This window comes from Buceros rhinoceros, unplaced genomic scaffold (genome assembly GCF_000710305.1).
Source record: "Buceros rhinoceros silvestris isolate BGI_N320 unplaced genomic scaffold, ASM71030v1 scaffold46921, whole genome shotgun sequence".
NCBI classification, from domain to species: domain Eukaryota; kingdom Metazoa; phylum Chordata; class Aves; order Bucerotiformes; family Bucerotidae; genus Buceros; species Buceros rhinoceros.
Window position 1 is genome coordinate 21,473 of NW_010395713.1, and position 22,995 is coordinate 44,467.

Below are 22,995 nucleotides of genomic sequence, written 5' to 3' on the forward strand. Positions count from 1 at the left end.
TGCAGAGTCTCAGAGATACCATCTGTTCCCCATTTGTTGCAGAAGTTATTTAGGTGGCTGTGAGACAGACAGGATTACCCGGTGGGCTTCGGTGCCTTTGATGAGACGGCATCTGAAGTTAACACTTAAACTAAGCAGACTTGATTTTACTGCTTTCGTGTATTATAATGCCCATGAAATCATTAAAACTTTTTGTCTGCTCCTTGGTCTTCTGTTGTCTCCCTGTAGTGTTTCTGTTATATGCTGACTTTGTATGACCTGCCTGCCTGAAAAATCAGCAGCTGTCTTCCCTCCCCCACCCCAGCACTCCGTGGGACCTCCCAGGGCTGCGAGATAACCTGCACTAGCACTTCCATGGCTTGGTAGGGATTCTTGGGCAAGAGATGTTGCATTTGGGAATAATCCTTTTTCCATTTCTGTCTCACAGATTGATGAACTCCCTGAAGGAGCTGTGAAGCCACCAGCAAATAAATACCCCATCTTCTTTTTCGGGACTCATGAAACGTAAGTGAACATGATCTTTTCCTTTGAAAAAGTCTTCTTCCACTGCAGCTAACATCATCCCCACTGATTTTGTTGGAACAAATCCTGACTGAAGCCATTGGGAACCTAGAGATAGGTCCTACAAGCCCAATCCATTTGTATTAATGCTTGGAAGTGAAACCTGAGAGAAGGTGGGAATGCTCCTGCATGGATGATATACCATGGTCTACATATAGTAACAACCAGTGCCTTTGTTTCCCACAAAGAAAAGTGTTGGCATAAATTTATTAAAGGGTCATCTGAACTCAAGTGCATGGGCAAAAATTTTTTACTTAGATGTACACAGTAGCAGAGATCAGGCAGCTGTATTCGGACACGTTTGGGTTCATGTCCTGTGTGAGAACTCACTTGGTAGTTTGCAAAATGGAAGGAAGCAGACCCTAGAGTCTCGTTCAGTTCTCACGGAGCTTTAAAATACACACATTCCTGTGAGATTTGTGCTGGGGATATTGCAGGAGGGAGCTCTCAGAAGTGACAGACGAACTGAGCTGGCTGAGCTCATAGGGAAAGGAAGGAATCAGAACACAAAGGGTAAGTTAGGTCTTGTAGTAATTGCTACAGAGTTTCAAAAATATAATGTATATGTATCTTTTTTAAACTATCTCTGACTTTGTTAAAAAAAAAAAATCAGCTTCCATTTTGCTTGAAATGTTTGCATTTAAAAACTTTTCCAGCCCTACTTGCAGGGAACATGTTTTCTATAATTCTTGAAAAAATGGAAAACTGAAAAACCCCCACAAAATACTGGTGACATTCTAAATTCAATTTTAGAGGTTTAAAGCTTCCTTAAAAATGTATTGTTTATTTTTTAATGTTATCATTTTTCCAAACCATAAAAAGCCCCATAGCTCATACATCACATTTATTTTAAAAATCCTTAAAGGCATTTTCTGCTTAATAAAGATCAAAATAGCCTCACTTCAGTTAAAATATTTCTTCCTACTGCTGTAATGAAACAACGTGACTTTTCAACATACTGTGTTGTAGTAGTACTGTCACAAAGTAATCTAAAAAGGATAAAGTTCAAATAAACTTACAATGCTTTAAAATAGGAAACCAAAATGTAATTTTTTTAATGGAAACATTTTTATTGAGAAACATTTGAGGAAAAAACCCTGAGCACTTTTATTCTGAAATGATCAAATCCCAAACTGCCAATCTCTTTGTTAGCCTGTGATCTGACTAACATCTGAAACAGGAAAACAGTTTGTCGTTAACACCTTAATAATTTTAAAAGCATAACTGTTAAAAGTGAAGCGTAGAGTGCAGCTCCTTAGTTTTATGGCAGAGCAGTGGAAACTGTTGTACTCTCCCAGTGGCAATGAATGTATTTCAGACAAAGATGCAGACAATTTTGCAGTGTTTACTGTGCATGAAAGGCTGTAGAAACATTTCCACACATTACTGCTGAGCTAATGAAGGTAGCTCATGGTAAGTTTCGTGCAGGTTTCCTTTGCTATTTGTGTTAGAACATTTGTGTGTATTTTTGGCAACAAGGAGACATCTCCCAGTATTAGCAACAGCATAGGTACGGTAATTTATTCAGATCCCTTGCTCTGTTGTAGCCTTTAACATTAACGAGACTTCTGTTAGTTTGGAAATCCCTGTTTGGCTTTCAGGTAGAAATGCATTCTTGGCTTCCTAATTATACAACTGAGATAGTTCTCAATGCGAACACCGAGTGTGGATACCATTCTGTCTCCTGGGTGGTTAAAAGGAAGCTCTTTCCCCAGAGATGGGTCATCTAATGCCTGTAGCCACCAGTTGGCTCTCTACTGGCAAACTTCTCGGCCTCTGGGATGATTTAAGTGAATGAAACTTTGCACATTCATAAATGCTTGGAAGAATCAGGGCATAAATCAGGCATTAATCTGAAATAATGCTTACAGCAAGGAAGAAATATGATCCTGTGATTAAGGTATTAGACTGAGACTGAAGAGAGTTGGGTTGTCCTCTGTATGCTGCTATCAGTTTGTGTCCGACCTTGGGCAAATCTCTGTGCCTCACAATCCCATCTGCAGAAAAGGGCAACTTCCCAACCTCGCGGTGATGTTATGAGAATAAATGTGTTGTAAATGGTGGAGCTGCACGATCCTGTGGTAATGGAGACCATAGAGTTAATGTTAATTGCAAAGATCATCAGGAAAGTAGGACAGTGAAGGACGCTGTGACTTGCTCAGCTCCAGTCATTGGTGACACAGAATCTTCCATGTGGGAATGAAGGTTGGGTTCGGCGTTTTTTTTTTTCCGCTCACTGTTTTTAATTTAACTAATGTTTAGACATCCCAGTGCCATGACACAGAGCAAAGAAAACACACTGGATCTAGATACCCAATGAAAAGGAAATTGTGCTTTCTTCAGTTTTATATAAGAATTTAGAGTTTTACTGTAACATGTGTAGAAAAGGCAGGATAAATCTCCACTTTTTTTTTTAAAGTTATTTTTCCCTGCATTGTGATGCTTGTGCCTGAAATTAGTTGGCCCAGTGCATAGCTGACTTACACAGCAGCAGAGCACAAAATCTCTCCTTTGCTGTGCTTTCTAAAAAAAATTTGGCCACAAGCACCCTGTGTGTCTCATTGTTTCCTTGTATTACTCATCTGCCTATATTCACCCATTGTTTCTTGTCTTATATGAAATTATTAGATTTTTGGGAAACAGCATTTTTATTGTGTTTGCACAGAATCTAGCATGTGGGGGGCTTATTCCAAGAAAAAAGCTCCCAGGCTTACTGGCAGTATAGATAATAATAAATGCCACTGCTTTTTCTGTCCTGTTCTACAAGGGGTAGGTTTGACTCATGAGATCTAGGCACTCCTTACATGCTTTAACTTCTCATACGGTATTTTTAGGCCTTTCTGGGTTTGTTTGGACCCTCGTTATCACAGGCAATTACATCATATAATCCCTTTCGTAAACTGTTCAAGTGCCAGTTCCCAGCAGTAGTTAGTATAATAAATGAGACTCGTTTTAGTTGTTTTTAGAGAGACCCAGAATGATTTTGCAACATCAAACATCAGGACGGTGAGCCAGTCCATTAAGTCAGACTCAGAGCAGTGACTCAAAGCTGGTGTGTTAAATAAATAAGTAAATAATCAAACAAATAAATAAAACTGAAAAAGAAGTTATGGAATCAGCAGAAGAATAGGGAAAACATTTGCACTGTTAATGTGGGGTTTTTTGAGAGGAGGAGTTTGAGTGCTTTTTTGAGTGTTACCTTTGTTAAAATGCAGTGCGTTCCTGGGGCCCAAAGACCTTTTCCCATATAAAGAATATAAAGATAAGTTTGGGAAGTCGAACAAGCGAAAAGGATTTAATGAAGGCCTGTGGGAAATAGAAAACAACCCTGGAGTAAAGTTTACTGGATATCAGGTACATGACTTTCGCTTCTATTCCTCCTCATTTTTCTTGTTTTCTTTTTGAAGACTTCTTGTCAGTGTAAACATTGTATGAGTGATGTGGAAGGTCCTGGGTTTGGCAGAGCTGGAAAGTTTCACAGCTTTTGTAATCGTGTAGTGTAAAGATAATTGTGATCTTGCACTCTGTGGCAAACTGAACTTCAATCATACTGCAGAGCCCTTTGCTTTCTGTGATATTCTGGGGTGGTAAAGTGGAAAATTCTGCAGCAGATTTAGTTGAATTAAAAATGGAAGGTTCTATTTACTGCAGTATAAACACGAATAATTTCTGACTTCTTTCTTTTGCTTATTTTTATATCAGGTTCAGACCTTAAGGTCACTGCACTTTAGATTTTTACACTGGTAATGTATAACATGTAGGACATCACTGCCGAAGTTGGGGAGGGGGTGGCAGGGTGGACGTTTAAGCTGCTGTTGTGAGACAGTAGCTGCTGTACAACAGCTCTCCCTGTTGGATGTCCTGAGTGAAAAGTGAAGCTGGAGAAGGAGAAGAGTAGCTGGTGGGCTGTATAAAACCAAAGAACTTTTCTAATTAAAAAAATGTGGTCCTTTGAAGACAGAAATCACCTCCACAAGAAGGCAAACACCTATTACATTATTAGCACCAAACCTCACAATCCAGAGATGTGGACCACCTGCAGACAAGCTGCTGCCCCTCTCAGTTCCTGTTTCATATTTGCAGCTGTACAGATGTTTTGCATGCACTGGGGGATTTAAAAAAAATCTAGTGAATAGTTTGTGGGAGATGAACTGTCAAAGAGCTCTCAGCCTTCTGGTCAGTGTTTACTTTTTCCTAACACAGAGACCTTGCCCTCTGAGGGGGGCTGTAAGAGCCGTCTTCTGTCCTGAATACGCATCTCCTATTGCAGCTGAAGTCTAAAAGTTCCCGTAGTTTTGCCCAAAGCAGAACAGGCCAGGTGTCTCCACTAAGCAACCCTTAGTTCTCTGGCAAGCACATTTTTGTTATCAGATCTTCTGTTTCTGGGTAAACCCTTCAGAACATGGTACCCCAGAATTTGCATCTGATAACTGTTTTCAAATGGTGGCTGAGAAAATTGCCTTTGCAGCCCTATTTCTTGATAATTGAGAATAACCTGAGCTTTTCCTGACTATAGCGATTAAAATGTAAGCTGTCTGTTACCAGTATTTCTATCTTCAATAGAGAACAATAGATCTTAGAGATGTTTTTGTTATTTATTATATTATTGTTATTCTTCCTGTTACTATAAAGGCAATTCAGCAACAGAGCTCATCAGAAACTGAAGGAGAAGGAGGAAATACAGCAGATGCCAGCAGTGAGGAGGAAGGTGATCGGGTAGAAGAGGATGGAAAAGGAAAAAGAAAGAATGAAAAAGCAGGCTCAAAACGGAAAAAATCCTACACTTCAAAGGTTATCTTCTGAGTTTTTCCAATGTTACCCATGTGCATTTATAATTAGAATACTGTCCACCTCATGGCAATCTGTTCTTCCTTCCTTAGCATTTTGATTCCAGTACCATAACAATGGTGTTCAAACAGGCAAAGGGAAGTGCTCTAGCTTTTGGGGACAGCCTCAGTGAGACAGGGGTTGAAATACTCTGTCCTGTTCTAGTGTCCGCACTTTGAGAAGGAAGTATGGGAAGGAGTTCAGAAGGGCTACTAAAAAAAATCCATGCAAAGATGGATTGATAGGTTTGGTCATCTTAGATAGGTATTTCCCTGTGAAGAGGGAAAAAAGCTGTAGGAGTGTGCCTCCTGGGAGACGTGAGTTCAGGTCTGGTTCCTGTCCAGGGGAATCCAAGCTTCCCTCTCCCATCTCCCGTGCGAGTGCCCCAGATGGCACACTAACAGATACAGTAGGGTCAGGTGTGCTCAGCTACTCTTGTTGTAGCTGAGTGTAAAATACTCGAGTACAGGATATAGAATGGGAGGGAGGAAGAACTCATTCATTAAGCAGGGACTAGGGCACTCAATTTGATAAGACCTGCATTGTGGTAGCAACCTGCCCTATTAATATCTAAGCATCAGCACAGATGAGGAAGCTACGAGTAACGTGTCTCAGACTGCCTCATAATGGCTGGTGAACATAATCACCCGCCTGGTGACAACTTTGGGTTCAGATAGACTTCTCACTTGTCACCTGGGTGAAAGGGAGCAATGTTACAGTCACTTCCTCCAATTCTGTGTGTGCCTCCAGGTCTGTACTTTGCTTAAAAAGTTGTGGAAAGTGTGGCGGAGTCAATGTTCATTCACATTCATGCTATTCCTCTCGGAAAGTAAAACTAAATGAAATGAGAAGAAGCAAGTAAACAACCTGATCCAGGCTCATTTTGAGGGAGAACAAGAATTTTCACGGTTCATTCACTGAAAAAATTGTATTAAGTCATTTTAGCACCTTTGTGTGTTTTACATTAGAAATTCGGGCATGGTCTACCGTGTTCTTTCCAGAAGACTCTGGACAAACAGAGGATTAGGAAAATGGTGACTTAATGCCACAATTTATCCTTTCGTACTGTAGAACTGCATAACATAAAGGGAGCTGAAAAGACGTGTTGGTTCCACATGGCTTTAATGTTAATATATTAAAGCTGACAGCACTAAAAAAATTATGGAAAGCAGCTCTACTAATGTTACTCTCATTTTACATCTCTGCGTTTAATCAAAACTTTTGTCGAGCTGGCACCATCTGTTTCATTGACTAACAAAACCTACAGGTGACCCAGCACTAATACCCATTTCCTATGACTGTGTCTGTCTTACAGTCAGCCGTGCCGCCAACCTATCTTGAACACAGAATTTCTCCTTTTGCTTCGTTCACTCCAGCTACGTCACCTGAAAAACACTTTTCACCCCACATATCCTCCCCGATATCTACCTTGAACGGGGAACCACATAATCGGACAGCATTCCACACACATTTCAAAAGTGTCTCTCTGTGACTGAAGCTCAGGTTTTATTTTTTGACTTTGTTGTTGATCATTTTAGAAATCCTCCAAGCAGTCACGGAAATCTCCTGGAGATGAAGATGATAAGGACTGCAAAGAGGAAGAAAATAAGAGCAGCTCTGATGCTGGGGACGCAGGCAATGACACAAGAAACACTTCTTCAGATTTGCAGAAAACCAGTGAAGGGGTAATCTTCTGTTAATCTCATTCACTTCCCATGCAGTTTGCTACAGGGGCTTTGGAGCTGGAGGTGAAGGCGTTGCACTGCCGTGACCTGTGCGTACCACAGGTGATCTTCTTATCTTGTATTTCAGTGCTCAGGAAGTGTTTAGAACAGAAACCTGGGACTGGTCCTTGCACTAGTACAAATTTTTCTCTAGAGAAAGGACTGAATGAGAAAGGATACTATAAGCATTATTTCTGTTCCAGCACGTACGTGGATGTCAGCTGAGAGGAACTACTGAAAACCGTGAGCTGGAATGATGCAAAATTGATGTGAGAGCAGAATCAGGCTGTTTGTGTGATGCGCTTTGGCTCACTAAGCAGTAGGAGCCTGCTTGTCCTATCACACTTGTTTCAAATCTGTGCAATCCACTGTCTTCTTTGGAGATCATGAGGGTCCACGTGCGCATTACAGACTCTGCATACTGTGGGGTTTATAGCAGATCCTGCTTGGCTTATGATCTTCCAAGGAGGGGATATACAGTCTGCTCCAGCGCAGCTTCATTCCATCTCCTTGTGTGTTTGTGTCAGTGGTGTGTTTGTTTTGTTGTGACCCTAACAGAAAGGCAGGCTGCTGAGCAGGGGAATTCGCAAGGGACTTTGTTGTCATCAGCCACCTTTAAGACCCACTACCGTTTCTGAGCCTTTGGAGCAGCACAACCCCCTCCGCTCTAGCACTTGCAGCCCTCTTGCTCAGAACCAGTTCCTGTGCGGTTCCCGTGCCAAGGCACTGCCCCACGGCCAGCAGCCAGGCTGGCCTGTCACAGGAGCAGCTGAATGACATGCATCCCCCGGTGCGAGGGGAAGCCGCCCGCACAGGCTCTCGTCTGACCCTGCTGAGGTACGTTAGTGCCCAGCTGCAGGCTCAGCCTCAGCCCTTTCACACAAAACACAACCAGGACAACTCCACAGAAACAGTCACAGTCAGCGCTGTCATACCCACGTGAGGAGTTGGCTCCGCGCTGACTTCAGCAACCCCCATACTCACACGTGACCTCACGCTTGAACGGCCAGTCTTTGACTACATCTTGGATGCTTTTAGCATTATGGGAAAGGTGGAGTTTTAGCAGCATGTACTAAAGAGAGATGGAGAGATAATTTTAAGGCCAGCTTGAGATAAAAGCACTGATAGTATCCTGATCCAGATATTTCACCTTGGGCATTTCTGCTGCAGAATCATCATTTCACGTGTAAATCCTCTTCAGTGTTCCTTTTGAAATTTTGTCAGTAGTGCAATTCTCTTTTAGGACCAGGAGGGGACACTCCATCTCCTGGCATCCTCAAAGCTAGACCGGGTGTCTTTTTAGAAAGTGTGCCTCACCAGACACAAGGCACTGGGGGAAGGAGTAAGCAGGTTTTTTTTTCTGTTGGTGTCAAACAGCCAGTCACAGATCGTGTGTCTAGATTGGCCTCCTGGGTTTCAGGGCCGGCTGTCCGGCAGCCACGTTCTGCTGGACACCCAGACTGGAAGGCTGCTGGAAGGTGTTGAGCTCCTCCAGCCCATGCCCTTGAACCTCTATAGAAAGGAAGTTCAAAAAAGACGTAACACATGCCTGCAGAGCTGGAATATGGTCCTCTTATTCACAGGCATGAATTCAGAAGAACGTCTAGGTCTGCTGAGGCACCATCGTAGAGGAGATAATGGTCTCTTTAAAATCATTTAGCTTGTGAGAAGAGCATTAGACCAACAAACGAAGTCTGAAGAAGATGGGCTTCCTCCTCACCAGCTCAAGAGCTGCACGCCCAGCGCTGGCCTTGCTGCCAGGCCAGGCAGGCTCGGGGCGTTTGTCTGGCCGTGAGATGGCGCCAGGAGCACACCGCAATGCACAGGGGAGCGCCCCCAGCCCTCCCCGCAGCGGCAGGGTGCTGGGGGCTGCGTGAGACTCACGCCAGAAAAGAGGTTGTTCCAAAATAAGTTGTAGAAAGGTACCACGAAGGCAAAGAGACAAGAAAAACAGCTTCAGAGCCCCGATCTCTGATAGGCAAGTTTCATTCCCTCGCTGGGGCCAATGTGACAGCTGCTTAGAAGCCGCCTGGTAGTGGAGGCGGAGAAGGGCTGTGGCAGACAGGTGGACAGAAGCGCTCGCCACGGGCTACAGCCCGGGGAGCCTTTGGCTCCTGTGCTTGGCACCTCGCAGAGCTCTGCTCCTGCAAGAGCTGTCTAAAGGACGTAGTAAGCAGCCTTCCTCTGAATAATACCAGTAATAATGAGGTAGTGATCATGTTTTATAGTGCCTGGACTGCAAGCTAAGACACGGCTCCCCTCTTCAGATCAGAGCAAATCTTACCTTCAGCATTACAGGGATCTTCTCGAAGGGTTAACAGCTGAAGTCAAATGATTGCAGGAGCATCTTCGCCTATATTTTTAAATGAAATTTCTAACCTCCAGGTGGAAGAGGAAAGCTTGAAAATGTGAAGTGATGGCTTCCTAAAGACTCAAAACCCGGAGCAAATAAAAGTACTTCCGAAGCTATGATATTTTTTCAAGGGCTCAACTTGCAATTTTTTTTAATTTTTTCTTTTTTATCCCTGGGGTTAACGAGGCTGCTTTCTTTTCTTGTCTCCATCCCTTAGTTTCTCAGCTGTTCTTGAGGACTACAGGCACTCTCACCAGAGGAGACATGAGCTCCCGCAGACTCAGCCACAGTTTGAAACTGTGTCCTGCCACTAGCTATTTCTTGAGCTTTTCCCCTCACTGCTGTTCTTTGGCTGATTCCTTCCTCACAGAGATGCAAAGCCTGAACCTCTGAGTTTTACTATCTAATATTAATTAACTAATAATATCTTAGCTAAGACAGCTCATCCCAGAGTCTGCTCAAGTCAAGAGTCATGGAAGCACAGCCTCCCCCATGACGGTCCTTTGCTGTTAAATACTGCACTGCTTTGGCTATCTCGAAATACCCCATGAACAGAATATTCCAGCAGAAAGGTATTCCTGGCTCTGCGTTGTTTACTTTCTGTGGTACAAAATTAGCTCATAAATCAGTGAATTCGTGGCAGCAGATTTACATTCCACATTTAAATCTCCAGTGAGTTGTGTGTTTGGCTCTTGGCTGGCATAACTCTGAATCTTTAGAACTGACACCTAAGTCGCTTTTTGCTTCCCCTCTCTGGATGCCCGTGTAACGGGGTTTGAAAGCTGGCTGTAGTCCCTGCCCTGTTAGAGAGCGTTTGAATGTGAAGGTCAGCACTCAGGGTGTGTGGCGAGTTTTTCTCATGGTGTTCATTATTTTAGCGACAGTCCGGACGTTGTGTTGGTAAGTGAGGCATTCTCTTTGTGTCAGATGCACACGGTTGCCTTTCAGGAGGTGAATGATTTCACTGAGTCTTTGCAAATAGTAGATTTGTTGGAATTGAAATACATTTTTTTTTGCTGCTGGTACAGACCGAATGTTAAAGTGGGGTAAAGGACTGTGATCTTTTACTTACGCTGACAATTAGTTACTAACATGGGAGTCAGTGGATCTATTTGTGGAGGCGACTGCTTGCCAGCATGAATAAGGGGATCAAAATCTGGTCCAAAATTACTGCCATCTGATACTATTGCAATCGGGAGAACATACTTAAAACAGCCTGTGTCCAGGACATATTTTTTGTTGTGATGTTCTTGTGGGGTAGCAACAATTACAGTTACTGCTGTGAAAAACAAGTGTTACGGCCAAACTGGCCAGAGGAACACAGTGCCCCCCAGCACTGGGGCAGTGGGACATAACTCAGGAGAAACGTCTGGATGCAAGTTGAGGTTAAAGCAGCTGGTATAGATGAAAACACTATTTGCATCTCTGTGTACACCGAACCCCTAAACCAACAAGAAATAACAATGATCGTACCGAGCAAGTAAATAATCCTGCTGCCCACCCACCAGCGCTGAAACTACAGCATGGCAGTCGGTTGCCAGACAGTGTTAAGGAAGGAATTTTCAGTGCCAGAAGAAAACGAGGCAATTTTTGAATTTAGTGTCATTCCCTGCTGTTTGTGTTCTCTGTCCTTCAATTTTACTGATGACTGAATTCACTTGAATCAGTCAGATTCTGTGCTGTTTCTTTTGTGTGCAGCAGCATTGGTCAGTGCGGCACACGTTGTACCCTGTGTTACAGGGAAGCTGAGAGACTTGTTCAAACAAAGATGATGCGGGTTGATCTGTTTCTGAAGCAACGTGAAACCATGGAGACCACGGAAGCTGCTTAGCTCTGCCACATCCTTGTTCAGCGGCTGCGGCGAGAGCCCGGTGGCAGGTGCTGCCTGGGTCGGGGAAGGAGCTGAGGTCCCCGTGCAGCTCCACGGGCCCTGGGGGCTGCCTGCATCTGGGGAGAACCGCTGACTTCTGGGGCACCCAGGATTGCACTTAGGAGACAGAATGTGTGTCATCCTGGGAGACTGTGCTGCAAACTATGAGTATATGAGAGGATGATTCACACACCTGGCTCTTTGTTGTCCCTCCTGTGCCACACTGTGGCCCAAGGAACATGTCTGTGAGACACTGGGGAGTGGAAGTATTGCTATTCCCAGCGCCCCACGTAAGAATGGTGCTTACCCAATCGCCGGGGCTTAGCCCAGAGGGGAATTGTTAAGTGCAAAGGTTTCATACTCCAAAAGGACAGCTTTCCTTACTGGATCTGGGAGTGATACCACAGGGACCAACTGTTCCACCACCCGTCCTGTCTATCTGTGCTGGGTAGCAGCTGTCATTAAGAACTTTAGCAGAGGCGTAGTTTGACTGACTAATTTGTGGTTGCTTTAACGGGTGTCTGCTCTTTCCTCTGAAGGGACAGAAAGGGCAGCGAACCCCTCCAAGCCACATCTCCAAAGCACCTGTATTTGTAATTTGTCTCTTAAACAGCAGAGAGGCCAATGGAAGCGCAGGGCTCTGGATGAGCAGCGCGTTGTTACACCTTTTGGGGGGGAGGCGGGGCTCAGGCAGTTCCTGTAAGCCATTGTCACATGTGTGAGCCTTTTATAAGCACCCCTTATCATGTGTCTGAGTCAGGATGTAGCAGGACCTCCCACACAGAAAGTGCACATTTCCATTACCTACTGTTTGCAGACTCCTTGTCCTAGAAGAACCACACTGAACAAACTGCCCTTGGTTCAGAGGTGCAGCAGCCAGGCTGGCGTCCCGGACTGCTAAGGGGGCACTCATATGCTCTTATCCTCTTGGACAGAGAAGCATAGTCCATCATAGCCACGGCATCACACGCAGCAGATATGATGGCCCAGAGGGGCAGAGAGCTTAGGCAGCAAACCGCTAGTGCAGAGATGCTAAACTGTCTTCTCTCCATATTCTCCTCCAGATCTTGCGTAAAATGAAGATTCTGTCATCCTCAGTGGATCTCACCTGTACCCTCCCACTTACCCCTTGATGCTGATATATTTTTTTCTTGGATGATCACAGCAAATACAGTACTAATTCCTCCGTATCACTGTGTGTTGTGCTTCTTTGTCTGTCAGGGTGTGGGTGGAAATCATTCACGCGCTGAGTTCTTTACAAAGGAGAAGGGATGCCTGGCTCAGGGTTAGGTAGTCGTGTAGCATTGCGTGTCATCGTGTTGCCAGACAAGAGTAGCGTGTCCCTGTGCCTGTAGGTGAGTTTTGCTATCTGTTTAATATGAACAAACTGAGACTTGGAGACGCTTGCCATGATCACAGGAGGACAGTCTGGTCCTGTTCCCACTGATGTCAGTGGAAGCAAGAGCTGACCTTGACTCAGTCGTGAAGTAGGAGTTTCTTCCTTTTCTGTCATCACTTTGCAGTGAACTCCAAGCCGAACTGTTTCCTTTCAAGAAGCAACATGTGGATACATTAGCTACAAAAGCTGTTTGTCTTTCTTCTGCTTGCTAAGTGTTCATTTGGTTGAACAAGAGGGTGCTCTCCTGCGCCAGAGCTTTGGCACGAGGCGTATCAGCGATTTGGAGCAGAGGAAGGAGGCAGGATTTGGTTGTGTGTGAAGTGTACTACAAGATTCTTCATTAAGTGATCGGGGAAAACAAATCCAGCCCACATACATGACTGGAGCTGCTTCTTTGAATGTAGCCCTAAATCGTTTACTTTTAAACAGTGTTCTTTAATGTTTTGTAGTGGTAGGTTTGGTTAATGTAACATAAGCTGGTTCCTCGAGAAAAAAATTTCGAACAGACCGGGTGGTTACTTGTCCCTGTGACTTTGAAGTGGGGGAATAAGATATTAATTATATCGAGTTTGTCAACAAGCTTTTTCTTACATTAACTGTGACATTTTTTTCCTCTCTCTCTCTTTCAGACTTAACCAACATAATGACTGCTGAATATTAAGGGAAAACACAAGAAGGTTCCATGTTTGGTTGTCTAATATTCTCGGATTTGATATGAGTCACCACATCTGTTCATTAGTACCATCAAGAGCATCCCAGTTTGTATGCACATTATTCACATTCCTCTCGGTTGTGTTTGCAGAAATGACATTTTACCCTTTTTTCTAAGGGTTACTTTTTGATTTTCATATTATTTGGTTGCATGAAGTTGCCCTTTACCAGTGGCTGAGGTTTATGAAGATATCGCATACTTGAACATGTTTTAGATCCCTTTTCTAGAGAGAAAAGGTGTAACTACAAATTATATCCTCCTAAATCAGCATTTTTTTAAAAACAAGTAAATCTTAGCAGTGAGTCCCCTCCACACGATACTACAATATCTTCCACGTACAAACATGATTTTAAACTTCCCTATCTCCATCCTCTCTTGATTTTTGATCAGTTTACAACATAAAAGAAAAATTCTTCTTCAGTTGAGATCACCACAAGTTCAATAATGTAATAAAATACCTTTCCTTATTAGAAGTACCTAGCTAGTTATACTCTTAATACTTCTCAAAATCATGATGTAATGTACACTATCTGACTTAGTTCCTATATGTGGAGTTAGTGAAAGTCTTTTTGTGTTTCTTTAGATTAATACAAGAATTTTTTCCAATGCCAACACGATTTGAAATCATTCATTTGGATGCTTTCCATTTTTAAGCTTACTGTGATATAGAACCCTATGGGAAACCAAAAGAAAACATCGATTTTAAATAGCGAAAGGCTTAAAAAAGGATGCTGTCATCTGGCTTTTTTTTTTTTTTCCTTTTGGAAATAGAACTAGACTAGTAAGTAAGCATTCCAAATCCATTATTCTGTGTACATTATTGTTGCTATTGTGATAATAGAGATTTTTATTTATTTTTATGCCAGCTTTTATTGTGAAAACATATTTAGTCTGGTTTTATCAATCCTTGTTATGCTTGTCCTTGGAACATCTTTTGCGTATTCAAGGTTTGTAGTTGATGAGTTTACTGTAAAAAACTAAAAAAAACCACAACAAAAAAACAAAAAAGAAAACAAAAAGAAAACAAAAAAATGTATTGTTTTTACAGAATAAATTTATTGGAATGTGTATTGGGAGTAAGGTTTGAGGTTGTAAGCAACTAAGTTAGCGTCATATTTGGCTTCATACGTGTAATAATGTGAGGTATTAATGTAAGTCAAGTATTAAAGCAAAACATTCTGTTAACATGAGTTGACCATAATAGATACAAGTGCAGGTGAGATCTTTATTTTTTCTGTACTTTGCCTTTTCTGGATAACAGGAGGTTATTAAATTCACCTTGAATGTATTCAAAATTTCTTTAAAACCATCAGAAGTAACAGCGGAGGCTCCAGTACCGGTTTGTGAGCCAGCGTGTCCCACTGCAGCCCATCCGCTCGGGTTTCTTTCTGTGGGAGGATGTTCTGGGATGGAGCTATCCCCAGTCCTAGCGCACACGGACGGAGCCCACGCCAGGGAGGCGGGCGCGGGAGGAAATTAGTACTAAGCTCCTTTTTGCCAAGAAGCATTGACTGAGCTGTGCTGTGGCTATTTCGGGCCTGCCCCTCTGGCTGGAGGGATAAACCACGCGTTCTCTCTTCTGAGCACTGCTGTGAACGAGCTACACCTCGGTGTTCAACAGGAGAGGGCTAAAGCGTGAATTTCTGGCAGCTCTGAGAGTCCCCTTGTGCAGGGTGCAACACGCATGTGCATGAGCTGATGCCTTCTTGTTCCTCATTAGGTTTAAAAAGAAAATTAAAATTCTCTAAATCAAAACACCCAGAAGTCAACACCCCAAAATAACGTGTTTCCAGTTAAAATCTTCCAGCTAATTTCATCTGTGGGAACAGCACCGAGTGTTCTGCTTTTAGAAGCACAGGAATAGCCGTAATTGCAAAGAGAAACATAAACTGCGCAGACCGAGGTCGCTGCATTTTGCCGGTACTCGTTAATGACCCAACAGCATTAGCCACAGTAGCTGCAGCGAAGACCAGGGCCCCAAGCCCTCCGCTCTGGACGCGCACGCTGCGCTGTCAGGGCTGACCGTTCACGGTGCTGAGCCCGCCGCGCCCGGTCCAGAAGTGCTCGTACGCACCCGCCTAACCACAAGCAGAGGAGCAATCCTTAAAGCCGAAGGGAATCCTTAAAAGAATTGACAAAACCCTATAATTTGCTTATCCTGTGTGGAGTCTTACCGTAAGAGCTGATTGCTTCTGCAAGATTTCTTGGGATTTTTAACACGGCTGACCCACCAGACATCCTTTTCGACAAATAAAACATGTGCATGTGACAGAGTTACGTATGTCAATTTTTCACACTTGAAAATGTCGACCTTCACATTCTGCAGTGGCTGTGTACCAGGGCTGCCAGCACTGCCGTTCTCCAGTGTCGGAGGCCACACACTGACATCATTATTATTATTTAACTTCATGCAGTATTTCTAAAACCGTCAAAGCAGATTACTTAAAAATAGCGACGTGAGCTAACGACTCCACTGCAGCGCAAAGTCAGAGTGGTGAGAAGTGGTGCTGAAGGCAGTCATCTTTATTTTCCCTTTTTGAGTAAGATAGATAAATCAGACCGTGCAACTTTACACAATTGTGCCATTTTACACATCTTACACGCTTCGTTTGGGTTCCATTTGAGCAGTTCAGGTACATCCCGACCCAGTTATGTACAGAGACAAAAAGAAGAGGTGAAAACAGTTGGGCTATTCTGGTTTTTCTTCTTGTTTTGTTTTCATAAAAAACTCTGGCTTGTTGACACACCTGTAAGCCAACAGCTGGGGAAGGATCCCATACATTATGTTCAATATCAGGAAAAACTGTTTTGCTTCTTCAGGGACTCGGTAGATGTAAGGAGTTCGAGCATGGAGAGAAGCACCGATATGGGAAAACTGAGCCTGTGGTGTGTATATAACATATATATTAAAAAAAGGAAAAGGTGATGTATATTTTGGAAAGACAGCATAATCTGCATGCAAAAGTGTGCATCTCCAGTGACATTTTCCAAGCAGCCCTTTTATTCCAGAATTATCCATCATACTATTGCCCAGTGGTATAAAAGTACAGTCTAAACCGAGATCATTGCTGTCCTGGCATGAGGATAGGATAAATGGAACCATCAGTGGTAGGGTCAGAGGATTATTTTATGCACGTGGTGCACTGATCTTCACATCAGGAATAGGATTTCACCCTTGGCTTAGAGGTGATTACACAAGCCACAGGGGCCACGATCCTCCCCCAGGCAAATGGCCGCTGAGGCGAGCATCACCGCAGAGATCTGCACGCCTCAGCCTCAGCCCAGCTGTAGGGGTAGGATGGCGCCCGCCCTCCTGCAAGTGCTGGGTAGGGCATCCAGGGGAAGCAGACTCACATCAGATAAAGTTAGAAAGTAAGACCTTGGAAGCTATGTTAGTTCTGGCTTGGGTTTTTTCTTTAATGTTAAATGCAGTCTTCCCGGTTCTGATCCCAGAACTCCCAGTGATTGCAGAAGACATCTGCAATATTTGGCTTTTGGGTTGGGGTGGTTCTGAAGTCTAGGTTAAGTTTACAGTGAAGGTTATATGCAGACAAGCTTGCTGGGCTGAAACATATTTTTAGCATAAATAAACGTTGATAAAGATAGAAGCGTCAGGACAGTCACTGTCTTTTGTCTCCATCTGGTACCTGCTATTTCAAGCCACAGCTCCTTCACATTAACTATCGTGTGTCCAATTTTTTTTTTTTTTTACTATCTAGTTAGCTAGCAGCGGAGGAGATCGGAGAACATAAACATCAATTTGATCTTAAGCAGAGCGGGAGAAAGGAACACCAGGATTTTAGTAAGGCAGAGGAGTATGCTATGGGCAGATGACGGCCCCTGCTCTGGCTGCAGCAGGAGTTACAGAACACAGCACAGTTAGCGACGTAGCGAGTGAAACACAGGTAGCACAGGTGTTCTAACACACCCCCTCTAGCAAAAGGTTAGGCTGAGCCCATACATCAAAACAGAAAAGGAAATTGGTTTTCAGGTGATTCTAACCGCTCCACTGAGCAGGGAGGGCTGATGTAGCAAACCTCAGTCAGGAAACGCAGTAATCAGAGAAATCAAAAGCAAACGCTCTTCAGCAGAGTGCCACTTAGCGCGGGTCTGTAAATAGCTATTACACAGCAAACAGATGTTCAGGGGCACTCCATCAGCAGCCTTTCTGTATCAGCCTCATAACTCAGCCTGTCTCTTGCAGCCTGTTCTCACCTGTCTCAGGCAGGAGCTGCCTTTGCTACCCGAGTGGTCTTGCTTAGCTCCTGCTGCCCTTGGGAGCCGTCTCAGCACTAGTGCTCAGCAGCCAAGCCCTCCTGTTACGAGGCAGCAGATTCCCAAGCAGCTCACCAGCCACCATCAGGCTTCAGGTAGGAGGTTCGGGTCTGTTTGATCTTCACCTAGATGCTAACATCCTCCTGGTAGTGCTTTTGAGCCTTTTCTGGGAGTCAGCAGCTTGCTAAGCTATGTACCCCTTTGTGGAGCTCAAGGGCCACCTGTGTCCAGGAGTGACTAGCTGTGCATCCCAGGAAGCTGAGAGTAAATTCCTAATAAATTCATAGTATGTCTTGTCAGAAAGAGCTGTAATGGGCTGCTTCTGAGAGACCCAGAACTCCCACAGCCTCCTAGATGCCTCTGAAGATCTAAGCCTTGTTGTGTGGTCTTGTCTCCTACAAGAGTTGTGGCACACTAGTGAGCATTATGAAAAGAAAAAGCAGAAACATTTTGTTCTATTTGTAGTCCACGAAGATTTTTACTAGCTAATGATGCGCCATATAATGAAGTTACTGTTTATTAGACTTGTTTTTCGATATAACACATTGCTCTTTCCTTTCATTACCAGGGAGGATATTTAGGTCTGTTAAAGTCACTTTTTCTTCTAATTTGATTTGCCTCTGTGGAAATTGTGTTACGTCTTTTAATCTCATGTGTTTTCTTTCCATGACCATATTCTGCTTCAGCTTTTATTTTCCTTTCCCCTCTTTTTTTCTTTTTTACCCCTCCCTTGGGCCTGGGAGTGTGTCTTAAAAGCAGATCTCTCACTCACCAGTAGCCCGGACCTGCTCTTCTTTCGAGTGCTGGGCAGCCTTGCACCAAATCCATAATCTCAGCCATAAGAGAAGAGCTGATGGTTACTGCAGCTCTCTGTGCCTGTTGTGCAGTAGGCTGGCACCGCAGTCAGTGCGAGCATCCTCGAGTCTCCTATGTTACCTCACCGTGATCAGGTCCTCTCAGCAAATGAGCCATTCCTTGGTGCTTTCTGCTACTGAACCCTCTCTAGGTGGAGCATCAACCCCCTAAACCTTGGCTGAGAAATCAATCTAATGAGATGCTGCAGATAATCTTCTAAGGTAGCCTTAGCTGTTTAACGTACAGCCTCCGGGAACCATGGCCAGTCTGCTGATCGGCTGTCCCACAGCAACGGGAAGCTGCCTGGTGCTGGATGTGGCACTGCTCAACTGGACAGCTGCAGTTCACCTATGCCTGCTACTCATTAGGCTTCTTGACTGTAAGAAATAGTTTGGGTTTGGATTTTTTGTACAGTATTTTTTGCCTGTAGCCTAATCATAGGCAATACTTTGAGTGTTTCTTACCCTGCAGTCAAGAAAGCCCTCTAGCTAGGGACAGAGAAGGGCCTGGAAAAAGGGTAGGAGTTCTTCACTCTGTGCCTTCATTCTAAAACTGACTAAAATGAGACAAAGACTCTTTAACTTATTTTGGAGGGGTTGGGACCAGGTCATATGAGTGTAAGGAAAGCCATCAAATAGAGTGGAGAGCGAGTAACCTAGACGGAGAGGTTCATTGGGTTTGGGTCCTCATGCAGACAAGAGGAACTGCAGAAACTAGCCACCAAAAGTTGCAGGATTAAGACAAACACTTAGATGGAGTAGAGAAAAACTTTCCACATCTCAGAGGATAAGGAAGGGGGCTGTGGAGAGTTGGTGAGACCAAATGGTTTTGGATAGCAGGGCTACAGCTCTTCATTCCTCCTCGTGTGGTTCACGTGCGTAGGGAAATAGCAATTTAATCAAGTCCAGAGGCTATTCCAACCCTTTTGTATAATCAAAGCTCCTGGTACTTTAGCTGTGTGACTTTTAAAGAGCTCTTCCCGCAGCTTCAGGAAGTCAAATAAGGGTCACAAACTGGTTTTGGAGTCTTAGTAACGGAATAATTCAAGCTGAGGGCTACATGTAATTCTGGAAAAACAGTAAATGTTTCACTCTGTGTGTGAAAGGCAAGAGACTTCTAGGGGTTCTTCATTTAAATGCCCCGTGGTATTTTGAGACTTCTTTTTTTAAGAAGTACATACTTGACCATGATAGAAATAATTGAACTCTCCACATTTCCCATCCGTGGGAAGAGTCATCGTTCCCAGGGAGCAATGCCCACTCTTTCTGTGGTTAGGTATTTACCTTTATTGGACCTTGGTGTGTAGTAGAAAGCAAAATGTGTTTCAGTAACTACATATGTTTTATTGTCAGTTACAGTGTGTTAACTTGAAAACAGTAAACAAACCTGGAAGTGTGCTCTGTGCCTCAAAATGACTAAAACCAAAAACCACATGGGAGTTTTCAGTTTGTTGTTGCACACCTTTTTGTCCCAGATTGCTCACAGTTCACCAAGGCAAATCAATTAAATCGTATTCAGTTGTGAGATGACTGAAGTGCATCAAAGTAAAAACTATTATAAAAAAAAATTCCCAAACTTAAATGTTTTTTTGAATCAGGATAAAATGTGGGGAGTGTGTAGCAACATACAGTTCTCTTAATCCGTTAGGTTTTGCCTGTGCCTAGGACAAGCTTTAAAGAGTTAAATGGGAAATTTTGAGTGTTAGCTTTGGGTTACCAGTAGCTTTTCCTCTTATCTAATGTGTAAATTGGCATTATCCTGAAGCCACCCACAAGGGACAGCAGAGGGGGTTTAGACTTCAGCAACAAATGTTGTGTGTACTAATCATACAGATAAAAGGTACAAAGGGCCATTGAGGGGGGGAAAAAAGAATGTTTGTTATGGGAAAGATTTAAAAGAAAAAAGCCACCTCCAAAACAAACCCCAGCAAACCAACCAGAACAGCCCACCTCCCACCTGGGAGGCTGAGCTTTTTTGTAACTTCGCAAGATGGTGATAGTCAGTGCACTGACTTCTGGTTGGCTTTTCCTTGTGCTAAATAGCCTTTGAAGGAGCAGTTTCTTTCCTGACTCTCTGGGGAATTCATGAAACCTGGGTAATCTGTCAGCAGAGAGAGGTTCCTGACGCTGGCTTGTGCTTTTTTAGATTAGATTTGGGCTGCGCACAGTTCTGTAATATTTATGATACCTTTTGAGCATCTCCTCATTAATACGATTGTCGGGTTCTGTTCTGATATAATTTGGTAATTCAGGATTATCTATAAACTTTAGGAAAGAAGTCATTGCTCACAAGGAGAAAATAAAATGTCTCTCCCTCCATCCTTGCTGGGCAGTTAAGATGGATTGTGGTTTGTATCCATGATTATCTCTGGCCGGAGGAACAAAGTGTTGGTCTGTTTGTCTCGTAGTAGTGCTCGAATTACACTTCTTGCCATGTCCCTATGTGCTCGTTAGTGTTGTGGGATTAAGTGTGTGTTTCCGCACTGTCTGGATGCTCAGAGCACATTTTGTTTCCTACGTATAGTACAAATCAATTGTCCCTCTGCCTCAGCTGTTCAATGCTCATCTGTATGGCATGAGAAGCCATTTCCTAGTTCCTGTTGATTTTTTTTTTATTTGTGTGTCTTGCAAGTGTCAGCATCATCTAGTAATTAACTGCAGTGTTTGTTTACGAGAATCGGAACAGAATGAGTCAAGTATGATCATTGGTCTGCTGCTGGCAACACAAGCGTGTCCACTGTTACTGTGGTTTGTGGCCCAGGAGCTTCCCAGTGTTGCATCGACATCAGCTGATACTGTCCGTTCTGTGTGACTAGTAGGTACTTTTTCTATTTTTCAAACTATCTAGCTGGCCAACACACGTTAGGAATCAATTCGCTGTAGTGTTTTGCTGTTTGGGGTTTTTCCACAAGGTTGAGTGTTAGCGCTTTAAGACAGGCATCCTTCATGGTCTTGGCTAAAGAGTGCCTGGTGCTTAGTAAGTTTTTAAATGAGCCCAGTAAAAAACTCTCCAGAAGGAGAGAAGTGTTCTAAATCAGAACGCAGTCAATGCTACCACGTAATAGATTTAACTCTCCACTCCCTTAAATCAGATTTTGCAGGTGCAGGAGGTGATCAGAGTTACAATGGCATAAAACCTGCATGGGAAGATCAAGCCCTGGGCCCCTTATTTATTCCATAGGTCTCTACTTAGTAACCTGCAATTCAAGAGGGAACACTTTACAAAGAAATACCTGAGCTAGTCCTCCAGCATGTACAAGGGTTATATCAGGCATCCAGGAACAACCAGGCACCAGCAGGCCATACAGGGCAATCACACAGTATGGCACAGAGTAGAACATGTATGCCAGCATCTGCATTTTAAACAGAAATATTAGTTGTTTTACAGTGTGAGAGGTGCATTTAATAATTAGCCAGCCGCTGACTGAGGAGTTGGGACTAGTCAGAACACCACTCCTGGCACCTATGATTCCCAGGCTTTTTTGCAGCTGTAACTTCCTTGAGAAAAATTTCACACCTGGATGCTGTTGACTGAATCAAGCTACCCTGAGGCCTCCAGCCACTACTGATGGTCTCTTTGCCCCATCCAAAGCTGCTCCATCCCAGGACATGTTTCCCTACCCCTTGCCATCTTGAGATCATGCTAATAAGCATGACTTGACCTAACTTGGTGGCCAACACAACGTGGGTGTCTGTTTTTCAAGCCCCACTGCACTTTCACTTGGGAGGTATGAGATGCACCCGAGCACCCCCTTTCCCAGAAAGAACAGGTCCAGCAGAGAAACTTGGCTTCTGCTCGTTGCCTCTCCTGAATCTTCTGGCCCCTTCAGGCCCTGCCCCATGCAGCAGCCAGGGTTGCAAAAGTGACAACCTTGCAAATACTACAAAACTAAAGCCCACTTCCCCCCCTGCAATGCTCGTCTAAGTAGGGTTTGTAAAAAGTGTCATGTTTTAAGGAGCATGTCACTGGTGGCAGAAGCGTAGCATTAGCTTCAGAAATCTAGTCCTACTATACCCTTTTTGCTCCATTATTCCAGGCTGAACGTCTGCTTTGCCCTTCTGAGGAAGGGGAATGATGACAAAAAGCATGTAGATCTGTTTAATGGACTATATTAAAAGAAGCCTGAGTCATCAGGATGTGTAACCGTAGGTTACTGCTCTGAATCTAGGTAAAGTTTGTCACAATGGAGTGCTGGTACCCTGTAACGGCTGTAGTAGAAAAATTGAAATACTGTTTAACTTGCCATGAACAAATACTTCCCTTCTTGATCCCGTCATCTGTGAAACCCATGGCCTTGTCTTTGTGCCAGTTAACAAATCATTTCTATGCTCCACAGTCAATGATTTACCTGAAGCTTAGGATAGGCAGCAGGATCTTTTATATACGGCTCCTGCAGTTTAATTTATAAACCGCCGGGGT

General features: G+C 43.7%; 2 protein-coding genes across 2 annotated transcripts in view; one reads left to right on the plus strand and one right to left on the minus strand.

Annotated features, from left to right (window-relative positions):
- Window positions 1-427: 427 nt before the first annotated feature.
- Window positions 428-14,478, plus strand: LOC104501754 (hepatoma-derived growth factor-related protein 3; the record flags this gene model as incomplete). Its single annotated transcript, XM_010145620.1, has 5 exons — window positions 428-504; window positions 3,777-3,915; window positions 5,194-5,352; window positions 6,927-7,073; window positions 13,364-14,478. Coding segments are annotated over 5 exons (528 nt in total), but the record flags the coding sequence as incomplete, so codon positions are not given.
- A 1,576-nt stretch (window positions 14,479-16,054) lies between these two features.
- TM6SF1 (transmembrane 6 superfamily member 1) overlaps window positions 16,055-22,995 on the minus strand; it is a gene marked incomplete at its 5' end in the record, with an annotated part of 18,108 nt that continues 11,167 nt past the window's right edge. The window contains 2 exons of the mRNA XM_010145621.1: window positions 16,055-16,327; window positions 21,809-21,928. Coding sequence (XP_010143923.1) covers window positions 16,136-16,327; window positions 21,809-21,928 — 312 coding nt within the window. The remainder of the gene's footprint in view (window positions 16,328-21,808; window positions 21,929-22,995) is intronic.